An 18,585-nucleotide genomic window follows, 5' to 3' on the forward strand; every position below is an offset into this window, starting at 1 on the left:
CATGGAAGAGGTCTAGGGCATTCATGGTCTATAAAGTGTCACCAAGATGGAGATAAGAATACATTAATACCCCCATTTGGAAAGGAGAGATGGAGAGAGGAGTTGTTTGCTTATGATCAAATATAAATATACCAAACATGAATGTATATAAATCTTTTTTAATGCAAGGATTCATCGATAAAGTTCATAGAGTCATTTGGTAATAGTTTATGAGATCATACCATTTCTAAAATTATTATACTTCATGATAATCCTCCAAATGTAAGAAAAACGTCTGGAAAGAAAAATATTGAAAAATTGCAGAAAGAAAACTATGTTAATAATGTTATTGGAAAGTAAGTGAAAGATTTTAGTCAAAGAGATCTCTCTGGAAGAGAAAAATACTTTAAAATTCAAGGTAGAATTAAAGTGGAAGATTAAAATGTTGGCAGATTATTATCAAAATACTGTTAACTAAATTTGCCATTCATTAGTAATTGTTTGGCACTTAAAGATTTGAATTTTAGCATTTGCCTCACAATTTTTCATTAGACAGATACAGAGAAATATAACAGCAAAGTTAGCCTTCAATGACTTAAGAATTTTGTTAGGAAAGTAGAGAGTATATTTTAAAGATAAGTCAAATATTATTAGCAGATCATCATCATAATTGTCATCATCATCTTTATATTGTATTTAAGTAGAAAGTTTAATTAAAACCAATCATATCAATCATGCTCTTAAATATTTGCCATAGAATTCTAAGATCCATATCATTTTTCCACATATAGGAACCATATTAAGTAGCTGAGACCTAAAGAGAAAGGTGTTGAGGTCTTAAACTAGTAAATGGCTAAGTCAAAGAACTAGTTGCATCAGAATTCTGAGAAGTTCCTACTCTAAAACATGTCTCCAAAGATAAAGGGAAAAATGGCAGTCTCAGAGGGGTATGGTGTGGTAATCAGTTATATCAGAATGAAAGAAATGGATTCCAGAATCCTCAGAAATTAGTCTCAGTACAAAGAGGATTCAAAGAGTAAATGAATGTAGTCATAGGAAAATTGAATAAAAAGAAATGGTCCTGAATTTGTTAATCTAGAAAAAAATGGAAGGCTAAACAAGAAGTAGAGAGAAAAAAAAAGTCAAGAGCAAGAAAGAGTAAAAGTTAGAGACGGAGACAAACACACAGAAAGAATGAGAGAAGAGAAGGGAAATAAGGAGAGGGAGAAACAGAATTATAGATCCGATGCTGTATTGGACTGTTCTCCACGAATTTAGGAATTGCCATTTCAAAAAAAAATGACATTTCTTATTCTCAATATATCGAAGACTTGGAACAAAAGGATATAAAAATGAATGTGAAATTATAATGAATGTATAGAAATCTTTGTGTTTTTTTTTTTGTTTTTTGTTTTTAATTTTTTTTTCAACGTTTATTTATTTTTGGGACAGAGAGAGACAGAGCATGAACGGGGGAGGGTCAGAGAGAGAGGGAGACACAGAATCGGAAACAGGCTCCAGGCTCCGAGCCATCAGCCCAGAGCCCGACGCGGGGCTCGAACTCACGGACCGCGAGATCGTGACCTGGCTGAAGTCGGACGCTTAACCGACTGCGCCACCCAGGCGCCCCTAGAAATCTTTGTTTAACACCAGGTCCATTCACTTGAAGAAAGCCTTATCAAGAAAATCTGTAGCACCACCTGGAAAGACTTGAGGAGATTGCTGCATTTCTAAAATTATTATGCTCTATAATCCTCCTCCAGATGCAAATATTTCACATTTTCTGTTTTGTCCTCATGGAAAAATGTCTATAGCAATAAGGATTAAAGTGCTGATCTAAATGGGGACATTTTGGGGCTTAGCATATTTGCATCCTCCCGATTCCACTCCAGGAAAACTTGCTAGGCATAAAATTCTCAGGAACAGAATTTTAGGAATGATTATGTCCAACATTAGAAGCAGAGTAAAGATGACCCCTGGATGCCCAATTTTCTGACTCCACATCTGTCATAGGTGGCAAGGTAAGAGGAATCGTGTCACAGATGAAAAAGTAAGGTCGGAGAATACCAGAGAACAGTTGGTTGAATGTGTAGATGTAAGACCCATTTGTTACATTGTAAAAGGAGATTTCACCTGCTTCATAGTCCAAAAAAATCCCAATGCAGTGAGGCCGTTCCAGGTGGAGGAGAGGTACAGATGGGGAGGCAAGGACCATGTACTCATTTCCTTTCAGCAGCCACATGGCCCAGACTCCGTTCTCAGGAGAGGGTGTGGTCTCCCCCTTTCTCAGCACCGTCTCTCGACAGACACCTACACCCCACTCTGCTCTTTCTCCTACCATGACCTCCCAGTAATGCCTTCCTGAGGAGAAGTTCTGCAAACCCAGGACACAGGGCCATGTATCAAATCGCTCCGGGTTGTTGGGGAGATCCCTCCACAGCTCTCCGTCCTGCACACTGCGCAGATCAGCAGTCAAGAGGAGGCTAGGATGCGCTGTGACAGGGTCCAGCTTGACATCAACTGTGGGAAGAATTTTGTGGGACATATGAAACGTCAGAAAAGACAGGTAAAAACTTAGGAAGACACAATATTATGGATAATAGTCCATAATACTCCCCATTTCTCTCTCTCTCTCTCTCTCTCTCTCTCTCTCTCTCTCTCTCTCAACTCCTAGAGAAAGTGAAATAAATATTTTACCTTGCAGGTGGCTGACTATTTTCTTCATCACTCACTTGTGTATTCCTCAGTTACCTCTACATGATTCAGAACTCATTATTGCCTCAATAAAAACATAACCATTGATAATATGACAAACCATGTGCATGACCATTTAGATTCCTTTCATCCAAATTCAGAGCACTTGGGTGTTCTTAGGAAGATCTTCCACATTTATTTATTTTTCTCAAAATCCATAGGAAAATTTCATTAATTTGAAATCCACTACTTTCAAAGTTATGTTACTGTGGTAGGCAGAATTCTAAGATGAGCTCCATGACCTTCAGACCCTGGTGCTACTCTCAGGATTATGTTATGTTGTTTGAAAAGAGGAAGATTATCTGAGTGGATCTAATATAATCACACGAATTCTTAAAATGGGGATCTCAGCCCTACAACTGTCAGGACTACATTATGTCTATAAACTGAATAAACTTGGGAGTGGATTCTTCCCCGGACTCTTCAGAGAAGACCAGCTTGGCCAACACTTTAATGTTGATCTTGTGAAACCATAAGGAGAAAAATTAGCTGATCCCACATGGATGTCTGATCTGTATAATTATGAGCTAATAAGCATGTGAGGTTTTAAGCAGTTAAGTCTGTGGTAGTTTGTTATACACCAATAGAAAACCAATATTGATGCTGTGAAGTCCCAGTCAGATTGATGTGAAGTTTTACTTGTGCATGTGTGAAATCTCAGTGAAGAAGGAAGGATGTAAAATATTGAGTGTCTTGTCTTATAAATATTCAAAATAATAAATTTCATCAACATAGTTTTATTTTTAATATCATAATAACAAATACTATTCCAATGACCACTTCTAGCGATCTTGTGTTGAAACCCAAACCTGAGTTGGTCACATAAATAATACCTCATCTCTGCTAATGCATTTACCCACCCACAGAGTGGCCATTATCATCCCCACATTACAGCTGAGGAGACTCAGAATCAGAGCTTATGTGGTCTCTCCATTTTCTAGAAGTCATAAATAACAGACTGAGACATGGTTTTCCATGGAATTGTGCTAGGTGTATTTGATGTATGTTATGTCTTTACACATTATTTCCCAGCCACCACACTTCCTTGCTCCATTTATAAGAAAATAAATCTGTGACATGGTTTCTAATATGGTCTGTCTCCAATTCCTTCCCCAACCCTTCTCTGTTAGATTCAATTGCTCATCACGATATAACAACACTGTAATCAAACTGTCCGTGTCCATCTCCTCAGTGACCTCCACACTGATGAGTTCACCTTAAATTACTTCTCTGTAGCATTAATGCTGTTGAGAATACCCTTGTTCTGAAAAACCTCCTTTCTCTTTCCCAAAGACAGCCATCATCACACTTTCCTTCCCTCTTTTCTCCTCACTTTTTCTTGATCCCCTTTCCTGTTTTCTCCTCTTCTCCATCACTGCCATTGGAGAAACCAGTGGTCTCAGGACCTGGACCTCTTCTTTCTGTCTCAGCACACAATAGTTCTTGGGCTGGTTGGCTCATTGATTTAATTTAATTCCATTAATATGCTTACTGACTCCAAATGCATATCTCTACCTTAGACCTTTCTCCTGAAACTCCATATTTGCAAAATAATTTGCCTACCTGACATCAAACTTTTGAGACTTAATACTCATCACAAGATTGATATGCTCAAAACCCAACTCCCCTCCTTCTACCTCACCTGCCCTTTAACCATCAATGTAAATGGCAACTTCCTTACACCAGCTCTAGAGATTTAAATCTTTGGGTCATTTTGGACTTTTCTCTTTCTCTGACAACTCACATCTAATCCAACAGCAGATCTTGCCAGCTCTACCTTCAAAATATGCCAAGATTCTGTACACACCTCAGCACCTCCAACAGTACCACTCCGATCCAATCCACAATCATCTCTAATGGAATTATTGCAAAGGCTCCTAATTGCTTTTCCCACACAAAGCCTTGCCCCTTTGAATTTATTCTCAGTGAAGCATACAGAGTGAGCCTCTCAAAACATTAATATAATCATGCTATTCCTCCATTCACAGTTTTTTACTGATTTCCTGTTTACTCAAAGGTAAAGCTTCCTGCTCACAGTGACCTGCCCATACCACCCTGTGCTAATTGGCCTTGTCTTGGCCTCTCTGACTCTCCCCTTGTTAATTCTTCCCCAGCTACAGAGACCTCATAGTTCCTGAAACACATTTTCTATATTTCTATCTCAGGCATGGGCACTCATTGTTTCTATTGCCTGGAATGTTTTCTTTCAGATTAGATATCTGATGAGTTATCCCTGAAGGGTCCCTTCTTTATTGTCAAATTCAAGTTTAGATGCCCTACCCCACAAACTTCTGGCTACCCTTACCTTATATTCTGTATAATCTTCTAACATTCTGTGTATTTTGCATAATTTAAGTAAATATTTACAACACAAAGTTATGGATTTGTAGGATTTTTTGTTATTGTTCAATAATATATTTCAATACTTAGAGTAGTGACGGGCATAAATTCATTTTATTGAATTGATTCATTAATTATTTAATTCAGTAAAAGAAATGGGAATATTATGACACTGATTATGAGAGTTTAATAAATTGTAACAATTCATGCAGTTGGTATATATTAATTTTCCCATCATTAACCAGGAGCAGGACTGGTAACATGGGTTTTCTCAATATGGGTCAAAGCTGTCTCCCTGTAAGTAGTGAAACCAATATTTAGCCACAGTTTGTTTTCATTGCTGCATATAACGTGAATTAAAAAAAATAAATACAGTGGTACCTGGGTGGCTCAGTCAGTTGAGTGTTCGGCTTTGACTCAGGTCATGATCTCATAATTTGTGAGTTCGAGCCCCGCATCAGGCTCTGTGCTGACAGCTCAGAGCCTGGAGCCTGTTTCAGATTCTGTGTTTCCCTGCCTCTCTGCATTTCCCCTGTTCGTGCTCTCTCTCTCTCTCTCTCAAAAATAAAAATAAGCATTAAAAAAACACAAAATAAAAAATAAATACAAATATTGAATCTATATTGTTTTAAAGAACAGAATAATCAAATCTAATAGACAAATTTATGTCACCACAGTTATTCGTACACAAAAGTAATTGATTGAATATCATTGGCTCCTCCTCAAGCGACAGATAATAAATCAAATCCCGGGGCGCCTGGGTGGCTCAATCAGTTGAGCGTCGGACTGCGGCTCAGGTCATGATCTTGCAGTCCATGAGTTCCAGCCCCACATCGGGCTCTGTGCTGGGAACTCAGAGCCTCGAGCCTGTTTCAGATTCTGTGTCTCCTTCTTTCTGACCCTCCCCCATTCATTCTCTGTCTCTCTCTGTCTCAAAAATAAATAAACGTTAAAAAAATTTTAAAAAATCAAATCTCTTATTTGATGTACCTTAAGGCTTTTATATTGGTTATTTTTCTGCTTTCAAATATCATTCATTTAGTCTTCCAAACAATAATACATTTTTCAGCATTTTATAAACAGGGAAATGAATATTCATTGGAACTAATTTTACTCAAATCACAGTTAATAAACTAAGAACCACACTTTCAAGTCTATATTGTTCTAACTAAATGTAGCTAAAATGTGTGTTAGTACCTCTGATATTTTTTATAATTATACACATATCTCAGTTTTCTTTCTTCTGAACCAAGTGTTCTCTCCCACCCACCCTTATAACTTGGCATGGCCATGTGACTCACTTTACTTAATAAAATCTTTAGGGAAGCCAGTGTTCCACTGTAGTGTGGTTGCCTTTACGAGCAGTGCCCAAATCGCCATAACCGTGCCCTTTCCCAAAGCTACCAGCAACAGAAAGGAGGTTGGGCTCTATCTGCATGGCTCCCAGAGGGAGATGAGGTGAAACAAAAGCCTCCACAATCCAGAAAGAAGCCAATGACATGATTTAAAAATAGCCCTTTACTGATTTTAGTCAGTAAACTTTGGGTTCTGTTTGTTTCTGCAGACTGACTTCTGCAGTAACACATTACAAAAACAGCCAAACCCTGGGCTCCATAGTTCTCTAAGCTCAAAGATGCAGCCTACCTTGGAACTTTCTCAACATTTCCCTCATCCCAGGGATGTGACACATTGTCTTCAGCTCCATGGGGATGTTCTCCAGTTCCAGCTGTGTGACATCCTTACTTCTGAGAAGGACACAGAACCAATAATTCTCAGTAGGACTTATCAACCACCTTCCTTGTCATCTCCAAACCCATTCCCTGATTCAGAAAGTAAACATACCTGCTCAATGCTTCTCTCACACCCTGAAAGTAAAAGAAATACAAGCAGGTGTGAGTCAGCCCTCTGAACTGCTTTTGACAGATTGGAAACAAACTATGAACATCTCTTTAGGAATGATCAGAAATAATTAACTATGAAGATGAAAATAGAGGAGACATCAATCTCTCTTAACCAAATCCAAAACTTGGCTGTTGACTTTTCTCATGAATTTTAACATAATAGAATCAGTTTGCCTCTATTTGAATAGAATCAGACTACACAAAGTTTAGGTTAACTCCTATGATATCAACCAACTTAATTATTTTTGAATTGATAATTCTGACATTTGGATATTTTAATAGAGAAATACATTCTGGTAACTAATGTGGATGAAATGAAGGTAAAAATAGACCATAAATGTCTCCAGAATTAATTTGAGGGATGATGAAAGGTATAGACAAAAATATATTACTCTCAATGTCTCTGTAAGAAAACCCCAAATTCCTCATTCGTTGAACCAACCTACCATAGCTACGAATTCATATGGAAGTAGGTTTACTAACTGGATAAAAAAGAAAGTCATTAATTAATAGCAACATTTTATCTCAAAGGAGATTATTTAAATAAATCACCTGCCTTAAATTTTCCTTTTCCCTCTAAAAAATACCCGCGTGGTAGATAATTTTCAGAAGGCATAAACACAGGGAAATAATTATTTTTTATGGGACTGGCAGGCTTTGGGGGGTGGGAGGGTAAAATGCTGCTTACTGGTACTGAGGAAGAAAGGCAAAGGTGGATATAACAATCAACATAAATAATTTTAGAATATATTCTCCCTAAGATTTGTACTATAAATCATTTTAACAACTTTTGGTGCTAATAAATGCTAGTTTTAAATTGTGTGTTTTGTGGGGCACCTGGGTAGCTCAGTTGGTTAAATTTCCAACTTCAGCTCAAGTCATGATTTCATGGTTGGTGAATTCCAGCCCCTCATCTGGCTCTGTGCTGACAGCTCAGAACGTGGAGCCTGCTTCAGATTCTGTCTCCCTCTCTGTACCCCTCCGCAACTTGTGCTCTCTCTCTTTCAAAAATAAATAAATGTAAAAAAAAAAGTAATGGTGTGTTTTGAGATATAGTAAGATAAGATGATGAATATTATTATTGAAAATATTAAGGGCACCTGAGTGGCTCAGTCGGTTGGGCATCTGACTTCAACTCAGGTCATGATCTGACAGCTTGTGTTTTTGAGCCTGCATCGAGCTCTGTGCTGACAGCTCATAGCCTGGAGCCTGCTTTGGATTCTGTCTCCCTCTATCTCTCTGCCCCTCCCATGCTCACACTCTGTCTCTCACACAAAAATGAATAAACATTAAAAATATATATAAAAATTAGAAAAAAGGAAAATGTTAAACTTTCTGTGTATATTTACTGTGTGATTTTCAGAAAATTAATTCCTTTCTCATACTTAGTGTGCTCACAAGGAAATGAGCATAGTAATAGTAATACTATGTATTACTATGTATACTATGTATACTAATGTATACTAATGTATACTAATGTATATTAGTATACTAATGTATACTAATGTATACTAATGTATATTAGTATACTAATGTATACTAATGTATACTAATGTATATTAGTATACTATGTATACTAATACTAATACTACTACTACTAATAATAATAAATTTTGTGTAGATACAGATATATTGAAGACAAAATGAATTAAGTTAGACAAAATAAATAAAAATGCATTGTAAGTTCATTCATTCAATGACCTCCCCCAACTATGTAACCAGTGCTGTTTATTCATTGTACTTGTAAACATTATATAGATAGTTAATATGAATATTTATTTCATGGTACTTTCAGTGTCTGGAACTAACTCAGACAAGGTGGAATCTGTGGGTCAGTGGCTAAGGGATGATATGAATTACTTAGTTCAGAATATCCTGATGAGTCACTGGGGATGAGACAGAATGAAATATAACCAGAAATCTTTGACTGCAGTAGATTCTATCATGATAATATGCGTACATTAACAACAATGACTTTCTCAGTTCACTTGGGATTTTGATGACCTCCTGGAGGGTTAAGAACAAATATTTTTTCTTGTTATTTGTGTCTCTGCTGTATAATCCCTACTGATTATAAGGAAACTGCATGAAACCCACTGAATCCCTCTTCACTTTGCCTGGAATAGGCATGCAATATGGACAAGGAAATTAGTGTTTGCCATAAGATTTAACAGGAAAACTTCAAGCTGAACAAGTTAAACCATCATTCATATTTTCAGCTCTGACATTGAAATGAATTACCAAAGACTTTTGGAATTGGCCATCACTAAAATACAGCATATCATCATTGACAGATCGACTATGAAGTTTTAAGAAGTGTTTTTCATGAAGCCCCTGGGTAGCTCACAGTTAAATGTCTGACTTAGGCTCAGATCATGATCTCAAGGTAATGAGTTTGAGCCTGGCATTGGGGTCTGCGCTGACAGCTCAGAGCCTGGAGCCTGCTACAGATTCTGTGTCTCCCTCTCTTTCTGCCCCTCCCCTGTTCTCTCGCTCTCTCTCTCTCTCTCTCTCTCTCTCTCAAAAAAAAAAAAAAAGTAAGTGTTAAAAAATTTAAAAAGAAGTGTTTTGCAGGAAACATAGCAAAGATTGTCCATTTTCTGGTTAACCTTATAGGTAAGATACCGAATTAATTTTACTTTTTAAAAAATACTTAAACTTTTCTCTCTACTATGAACTATTTTATAGAATTGTGTAGGGTCCCTTCTCATTCTGATGCTAGGACTTCAAATTAAGGTGCCTCACACATACATTCTAGGGTGTCCTTTTGCTAAAAAGCATGAATGACTATGTGACTTGTCTCTGAAAGCAGCTATTTGTCCCTGTGGTCTGGCACTTGAGCCTCCCTGTGCCAGAGGCACCCAGGCTTACCTCCAGCAGCCCCAGAGCTGGGCGTTGGAACCTCTCCTCCAGCTCCTCAGCCAGCTCCTTCAGAGCCTTGCTTTGCTGCCCCAGAAGGTTCTTGCTGTGCCGCAGTCTCTGCAGGGTGGCTCGCTCCTCCTCCTCCATCCTCCGCAGCTGGAGCTGCTCCTCATGGGCCAGGAAGCCACGATACTTCTCAAACTCCAGCCTGAAGCGCTGCCTCTGCATCTCCACTTTTTCCTGGAGTGACACAGGGGATCAGAGCATCAGCAGTGGGGGCACAGCGTCTGGCTTCCCCATGCAGGTATGGGACAGTGAGGCTGGAGGCAATGTCTGTGAATGAATGGGCTGCATTTTAACAACATGCAGGAACCAGAGGCCACTAGAGTTTGAGAAGACAGTTGGATTTGGGTTCCCATTTTGCCATGGAGTTGGGTACAAGGCACTTTTATAGGCAAGTTTTTGAGCCACATTTTAAATATGGGGAGAGGCACCTGGGTGGCTGAGTTGGTTGAGCATCCCACACTTGATTTCGGCTCAGGTCAGGATCTTGTACTTCATGAGTTCAAGCCCTGTGTGCTCTGTGCTGACAGCATGAAGCCTACTTGCAATTCTCTCTCTTCCCTTCCCCCACTCACTCTGTCTCTCTCAAAATAAATAAATAAACTTTATTTTAAAAAATAAAATATGGAGAGAGGTACCTGCATGGCTCATTCAGTTGAACCTCTAACTCTTAATATTGTCTCAGGTCATGATCCCAGGGTGATGTGATCGAGCTTGCTGAGCATGAGGCCTGCTTAAGATTCTCTCTCTCTCTCTCTCTCTCTCTCTCTCTCTCTGGGCACCTGGGTGGCTCAGTCTGTTAAGCGTCCAACTTCGGCTCAGGTCACGATCTCGCGGTTCATGAAGTGGAGCCCCGCGTCAGGCTCTGTGCTGACAGCTCAGAACCTGGGGCCTGCTTCAGATTCTGTGTCTCCCCACTCTCTGCCACTCCCCCCACTCATACTCTGTCTTTGTCACTCAAAAATGAGTAAATGTTAAAAAAAATTAAAAAAAAGAAAAAGATTCTCTGTCTCTCCCTCTGTCCCACTCCCCTGATTGTGCCTTCTCTCTAAGATAAAATAAAACAAATAAAATATGGGGAAACAGGTGTATGGTATGGGAATTAAAATTGCATATCTATTAAACTGCTGAGCAGAATGACTAGCAAGGAATAGCTGCATAATGAAGTTAAAATACATTATTATACTATACATAAAATACATTATAGATTATTACACTAGAGGGACATCTGGGTGGCTCAGTTCCTTAAGCACTGGGATCAGCTCAGGTCATGATCTCAAAGTTGGCGGGCTCAGGCCCTATGTCTGGCTCTGTGCTGACAGTGCAGAGCCTGCTTGGGATTCCGTCTCCTTCTCTCTCTGCCCCCCCCCCCCACACTTGCACTCTCTCTCAAAATAAATAAATAAACTTAAACAAAAAAGAGCCAGATTTAAAAAAAAATATTCACTAGAATGAGAACAGGGTGGAAATAACTTATGAAAAGAGCTTACAGAGACCTAGATTTGTAAATGTGAAAAAGAGTCTTAGGGAGTAGAGATGTGAATATTACTTAGTAATATCGTAATTGTGAAACCTAAGGCTAACAGTCTCTGTATAGCCCAAAAGTAAATAAATGATTGTCAGGCCATTTACCGCAGAGTTGACTTCAGGAAATTAATACTGATTTCCACCCAAATCTCACATCTCCATTTTTTAAATAGACCTAAGGAATATACTTTGATGCAGCATTATTATACACAGAGACATACATTTTTTTCTCTTCATACTGATATGTGGAAAACTAGCTTTAAACTGAGTATAGGTGGCAAGTTAACCTCCCACAGTCTCTCATTTTGGATTCCCAGGCTCATTGCTAAACATTATAATGCCTTGGTTTGATTAAAGGGCATAAGCTATCACTTTCTATTTTATTTTTTTAATTATCATTATTATGTTAGAGACAGAGAGCACAAGTTGGGGAGCAGAGCAGAGAGAGAGGGAGGGAGAGAGACTTGGATTATTAGCCCAAAAAGAACAAAAATTATCATTAAGTATTTAACTACATGTAACTACATACATTAACTACATATTGCATAGCAATAGAAAAAGATAAGACTCAACACAGAAGAAAAATGTAGCCTAAATGATCCTTATGGAAATATCTGTCTGGGGAGAGTGTATAAAACAAAAATTTTAAGAAAAGAGTAAGGAAAGAATTAGAAAAATATAGGAGCACCTAATGGCTCAGTCCATTAAGCCTTTGACTCTTGATTTCATTCAGCTCAAGTCATGATCTCACAATTTGTGAGTTCAAGCCCCACGTTGGGCTCATCACCATGCTGACACTACAGAGCTTGCTTGAGATTCTCTCTCTACCTCTCTTTCTGTCCCTCCCCCACTCTGGTGTGCATTCATGTGCTTGATCTCTCTCTCTCTCTCTCTCTCAAAATAAATAAACTTAAAAATATAATTAGAAACATTATAGAATATGATCACAGAATAAGGGTTATTTGGAGACAGACAAATAATAGAAATACTCTATAAAATAAATCCTATATATATATTATATATTATTTACATATAACTTCTATGTATAATTTCTCAATCTTGACCCTAATGATATCTTACCAGACTATTCTTTATTATGAGTTTCACATTAAAATTTAAAAAAAAAATGGGGTGCCTGAGTGGCTCAGTCGGTTAAGCATCCGACTTTAGCTCAGGTCATGATCTCAAGGTTAGTGGGTTTGAGACCTGCATAGGTTCTGTGCTGACAGCTCACAGCCTGGCACCTGCTTCATATTCTGTGTCTCCCTCTTTCTCTGCCCATCCCCCCTACTCACGATGTATCTCTCTCTCTCAAAAATAAATAAACATTAAATTTATTTTTTTTTAATTACGAGCTTCCATGGGCTGTCCTGTGCTTTGTATGGTGTTTAGCAGCATGCTTGCTCTTCACGCATGAAATTCCAGTAGCGAGCCCACTCCCCCCCGCCAAACTGTGAGAACCAAAAATATCTACATATATTGTAAAATATCCTTTAGAGGGCAAAATCACTGCAGATTGAAATCACTGTGTGTGGTATGTGTGTACGCATGTGTGTGTGTATGAAGAGTTAAGTGAAAAAACTGGTGAACTGTAAAAAAAAAGGACATATATATGAATTACTGAAAAGAGGTGAAAGTTCACATTATCTTCCTATCTGTAAGATGATCACTATTAGCTATATTTCATATCTATCAATGCTGCGAAGTATTTATTATGCCATTCATCCTATATACATACATATATATATATATATATATACATATACACACACAAATACATATATTTTAAACTAGTGATGATAGTATGAGACTCTTTTCTAGGTATTAGGAATAGAGCAGTAAATTATAGTAAGATTAAGATCAGTAAAACTATCTATTTACAATTTGGATTGGGGTACTATTAATAGAGATAAAAAGAACACACATACATGATGTAATTTGCGGGGATGGGATGACCCAGGATGACACTGAGATATTTCCCAAGAGTAAGTATATAAATGGAACAAAAGTACTGGAGCAGGAAAAATGGTTGAACAGTAATTTAATGACCCAAACTTGGATCTTTCGGAAAAGCAAGCCTCCTGAAGTTCGAAGAATCTCTTACCTTCCAAATGATAGTTTTCTTCCCCACATTGACCTCCTGAGTCAAGGCCTCCTCCATCTTCTTTCTTACCATTTCCAGGGCCCTCTGGAGCTTTACCTGTTTGGAAAGATACACTGAACCCATTGTATATGCCCTATTTCAGTACCTGGCATCAACTAAGTTAACCAGGAAATACAAAGATCAATTAAAACAGGCTTTAGTGAGCACATAAAAATGTTTAACCTCATTAAGGATTAAGTAAAATATAAATATATTTTTAAGTATTAATGCCAGGTATAATTAAAGGTTTATCTAAATATATGTTCATTGCAGCATAATTTAAAATAGTAGGACTCTCTTTCCTTTGGGCTGTGGACATACCATCCATATTGCAGAAGATCTTGAAGCTTAGGGGCCACATGAGCCACAGCCATGGCTGCACTGGGAAGCACAGAAGCACCCAGGAGGCCAGGGTAATGCTGGCCTCATGAATCACCATAGTTATCAACTAACCTCCACAAATATTGCCCAGGTTACTTTGGAAAAGGTGGTATAAGTGAGACATTACCACTTAAAGAGGAACCAGAGTGTCTGCTCTACTGTTAGCTTTGATAAACAGTGGACACGTCAGTGAGCAGACACCGGGAAATGCTGTGAGAAACAAGACTGGAGCTGCCCCTATCATCGATGTGGTATGATCCGGCTACTACAAAGTTTGGGGAAACAGAAAGGTCCCAATACAGTCTGTTATGGAGAAGGTCAAATTCCTCAGCAGAAGAGCTGAGAAGAAGATTAAGGGTGTGGTGATGGGGTGTTGGGAGGTTGCATCCTGGTAGCTTGAAATGCTAACAAGTGCTTTTCAAAATAAATAAATTAAGTAATAAAATAAAATGAAATAAAATAAACAAAATAGTAGAATTGTAACTTCAAGTGTCAACAATAAGAGAGTGAGAAAAATATATTTTATATTAACATGATGGAACTAAAATAGTGTGTTGCAAAATACTGAATGACAAGAAATATTCACAATTATAAAATAAACTGAAATAAGTGTATTTTATATAATATGCCACCAATTTTGGGAAAAAAAAGTACTTGCAATGGATATATAAAAACTAGTTAGCATCAAATGTTCAGTAGACAAATTTGCATCTTAATTAGTGCTTGGTTGAAAGTGTATACCTTTTTTTTAAATAATCTGATTTAACATTTACTTATTTTGAGAGAGACAGACAGAGTGAGCAGGAGAGGGACAGACAGAGAGGGAGAGAAAGAATCCAAAGCAGGCTCCGCACTGACAGTAGAGAGCCCAATGTGGGGCTTGAGCTCATGAACTGTGAGATCATGACCTGAGCTGAAGTTGGATGCTCAACTGACTAAGCCACTCAGGCACCCCAAAAGTGATGTTATTCCTTGTATCTATATATTTAAACTTCTTAATATTATTTATTGATTTATAATAAGAAAATTGTTTATTATTATTTGGTCAACTGAAACCTTGCAAATTACTAATGCTTAAATGAAAAGAAGATAGAGAATGTCATAAATCTTATGAGGAATTAACAAAAAAAACAGAAACTATATCTCCTTTCAACCACTGCTAGAAATAAACACATACATTTTATCTACAGAGAACACCCATAAAGATACGCAATATGCATATTTTTAAATTTGTCCCAAGTCATTCAATAAATCTTAGGAAAAATGGGGGGGGAGGAAACTCTTTCTAAAGCCATTTAATAAGTCTTAAACAACAATTGACTTTAAAAAGAAACTTCTATAATCTTATCCATAGTGCTCTACATAAACTAGCAGTAGAATTTATGGAAACGTTTGACAAGATGGGGGAAGTGGCATTGGTTTTAGTGTTTGCAAGAAATAGAACTGTGACACTTAGAGGAAAGCTCCCTTGGGCGGAAGAAACTGTGAGCAAAAGCAAGGAGGGGAAAAAGATGTGGCCTGTTTGGGGACCACAGTGATCAGGCTGGTTTTGTTGGACCTCATGGTTGGTTAAGACAAGAACTGTGGAAACAGAAGTTGGGGCCCTAGAAAGTCTTGACTGACAGGTGAAGGAGTTTAAAAGATATTTATCTGGCATTTAATTAAGGACTACTGAAATATAAGGAACTTCTTGAGACATATTACATGCAATCAAGTTAGATTGAGGTAACTTCTGGATAAAAAGAAAGCAGGGACAACATGCTTTAAAAGTGTAGGTAGAAAGTAGCTGGCACCTGAATTTTGTAGATGACAACAACAAAAAACAAACAAACAAACAAAAAAACTAAGAGATATTTCTAGGTGTGTCAACAAGGAAATTGAGGTAAGAAATGTCTCAAAACCTTAATTTAAAACAAAGTTAAGGGGCACCTGAATGGGTCAATCGGTTAATCATTCAACTTTGGCTCAGGTCAAGATCTCAGGTTCCTGAGTTTGAGCCCTGAGTCAGCTCTGTGCTGACAGCTCAGAGCCAGGAGCCTGTTTCAGATTCTGTCTCCCTGTCTCTCTGCCCCTCCCCTGCTCATGCTCTGTCTGTCTCTCTCTCAAAAATAAACATTAAGAAAATTTAAAAAGTAAAACAAAATTAAAATAATAACATTATTATTATTTTAGAAATTCAATGTTTGCAAATTATTTCATTGTGATAGTATTCAGTTAGACATGTCAGTAGATTAAAGATGACTTTGATCTCCTTTGTGGTAGTAGCTGTTCCAGATGTTGGGAATTTAAACATGATCAGATGGGGTGCCTGGGTGGCTCAGTCAGTTAGGCATCTGACTTCAGCTCAGATCATGATCTCACTGTAAGTTTGAGCCCTGCATCAAGGCTCTGAGCTGACAGCACAGATCCTCCAGGCTCCAGCACAGAGCCTGGAGCTGTTTCAGATCCTCTGTCCCCTCTCTCTCTCTGTCCCTCCTCTGCGCTCTCTCTCTCTCTCTCTCTCTCTCTCTCTCTTTCTCTCAGTTCCTCCCTCAAAAATAAATAAGCATTAAAAAAAAAAGACATGATCAGGATATGTCAAAGAACTCTTGAAGAGCATCAGTAGGGAAAATTCTGTTAGAGTTTCACAGATGCCACTTTGAGGGCCAAATACTCCAATACGAGTCCTGTCCGCATTGAGGATGCTCACATCATCAGCTGCCAAATAGGTGTTGAAGAGAGACTGGCCTGTGTGCTTACCTACTGGACTCTTACTTCAGGGTACACATGCATCTGCAGACTTTACAAGTGATCAGAGCTGTGTACTCACAGACACTATTCTTAACAAGTGTCCAAACCCCGGCATTGTTTTGGTGACAATATTAATCAACATAGAAGCATTATGAAAAAGCAAGGCATTATACAACTGGGAGTTGTTAAGAAGTATTTAAAATAAAGACACACACCTGTAACCAAGAACCAATTGGATAACACAACCCTCCACACCAGAGGTCTTGCTGTTGGAACCAGAATGTCAGCATCAGCAAGAATAAAACCAAGAGAAGGGGCACCTGGGTGGCTCAGTCAGTTGAGCATCCAACTCTTGACTTGGCTCAGGTCATGATCTGAAGGCCTATGGGTTTGAGCCCCACTAGGGGCTCTGCACTAAGCCTACTTGGGTTTCTCTCCCTTTCTCTCTGCCATCTCCCCTGCTCTCTCTCTCAAAATAAATAAATAAACTTTAAAAAAAAAAAAGATGAAACTAAAAAGCTAGGGAAGGCTTCATGGGAAAAGGGACAGTCTAAAATAAGGGCGCATTTGAACTCCTGAATAGAAGTCCCAAAAGGGGGTTACTATAAGGCAAGGAGACCGAACTTGAATGTGGGCTATGAGAGACAGGATGTGGAAAGGGCACAGATCAGGATAGTATCATGTGGGTTTGTCCCTAGGGTTTGTCACTAACACCTGTGGCTCAGTCCGCTCGGATGTCTGGGCCGCATTTGCAGACTCGCAGTGGGGGCCTCTCCACGTGTGCTTTGCAGGGTGCGCACAGGGCTCTCACCTGGTAACACCGAGCTGCCTCTTGCAGAGGCATGGTGTGGTGACTCCTGTGTTCAGCAGTCGTGTCACAGACCCAGCACAGTGCCTCCTGGTCCACTTCGCAGAAGAGGGTCAGTTCCTCGCAGTGCTGCGCACACAGGCGCACTCCCACCGGCCCCGCGCCGAGCCCCAGCTGCCGCACGCTGTCCACCAGGCTGGCCAGCTGCCGGTTGGGCCGAAAGCTCTCCAGCCCAAAGGGGCCCCGGCACTGCGGGCAGGCATAGAGGCCGCCCTGCGCGATGTCAGACTTCTCACAGAACTCCGAGATGCACCTGAGGCAGAAGCTGTGGCCACAGGCCACGCTGACCGGATCCTGAAGGAAATCCAGACACACCGGGCACCTAGCCTCCTCGCGCAACCGCTCCCCAGGTGCCCCAGAGGCCATGGCAAGCTGGAAGTCGCCTGGCCCCGCTGATAGCAGTGCTCTCTTCCCCTGCGCACGCTATCTGGGCCAGTGCTCTGGCACAGAAGGGAGGGACTCTACAGCGTCAGAAGATGCAGGCCCAGGAAGGGTTTTATCCACTGGCTCCGCTCCAAGAGTCCAAACCAGCCACTCCCTGGGAAAAGTCATAGCTCAGACAACCCTCAGTTACAAAGATAAAATTAACATTTTATTTTTTTTTTTTTAATTTTTTTTTTCAACATTTTTTATTTATTTATTTTTGGGACAGAGAGAGACAGAGCATGAACGGGGGAGGGGCAGAGAGAGAGGGAGACACAGAATCGGAAACAGGCTCCAGGCTCTGAGCCATCAGCCCAGAGCCTGACGCGGGGCTCGAACTCACGGACCGCGAGATCGTGACCTGGCTGAAGTCGGACGCTCAACCGACTGCGCCACCCAGGCGCCCCAAAATTAACATTTTAAAATAGTGTTTAATAATGTTAACCCTGGCCTCCTGGGAAACTGAACATTTCTAACGGAATCCCTCACACTCTACCTTAATGGAGCCCCTAATCTCATGTTTTCACTGTCAGTGCATTTGGAGAATGGTTGAGCTCCTGCCTTTTGTTACTTTCTGAACTATTCCATGGTCTCCTTATCCTTATAAGACATAA

At 39.4% G+C, this 18,585-nt stretch overlaps 1 protein-coding gene across 1 annotated transcript; it reads right to left on the bottom strand.

The window, feature by feature from the left end:
• Positions 1-1,662: 1,662 nt before the first annotated feature.
• On the bottom strand, positions 1,663-17,971 carry TRIM58 (tripartite motif containing 58). The gene is made up of 6 exons (XM_040465548.1): positions 17,492-17,971; positions 13,531-13,626; positions 9,846-10,076; positions 6,916-6,938; positions 6,718-6,818; positions 1,663-2,499 (listed from the first exon to the last, which is right to left on the bottom strand). Exons 1-6 carry the CDS (start codon positions 17,912-17,914, stop codon positions 1,910-1,912), a joined length of 1,464 nt encoding a protein of 487 aa, XP_040321482.1. The 5' UTR covers positions 17,915-17,971; the 3' UTR covers positions 1,663-1,909.
• Positions 17,972-18,585: the final 614 nt, after the last annotated feature.

The sequence above is a fragment of the Herpailurus yagouaroundi genome, unplaced genomic scaffold, assembly GCF_014898765.1.
Source record: "Herpailurus yagouaroundi ecotype Mexico unplaced genomic scaffold, PumYag 566, whole genome shotgun sequence".
Lineage (NCBI taxonomy): Eukaryota > Metazoa > Chordata > Mammalia > Carnivora > Felidae > Herpailurus > Herpailurus yagouaroundi.

Bases quoted from the DNA above. Each gene is read 5' to 3' on its own strand.
- TRIM58 (XM_040465548.1), bottom strand. From the start codon at position 17,914: ATGGCCTCTGGGGCACCTGGGGAGCGGTTGCGCGAGGAGGCTAGGTGC. The intron at 10,077-13,530 runs GTAAGAGATTCT...GTGTCACTCCAG, and splicing joins AGAAAACTATCATTTGGAAG to GAAAAAGTGGAGATGCAGAG. The intron at 6,819-6,915 runs GTATGTTTACTT...TGTCCTTCTCAG, and splicing joins GTGAGAGAAGCATTGAGCAG to AAGTAAGGATGTCACACAGC.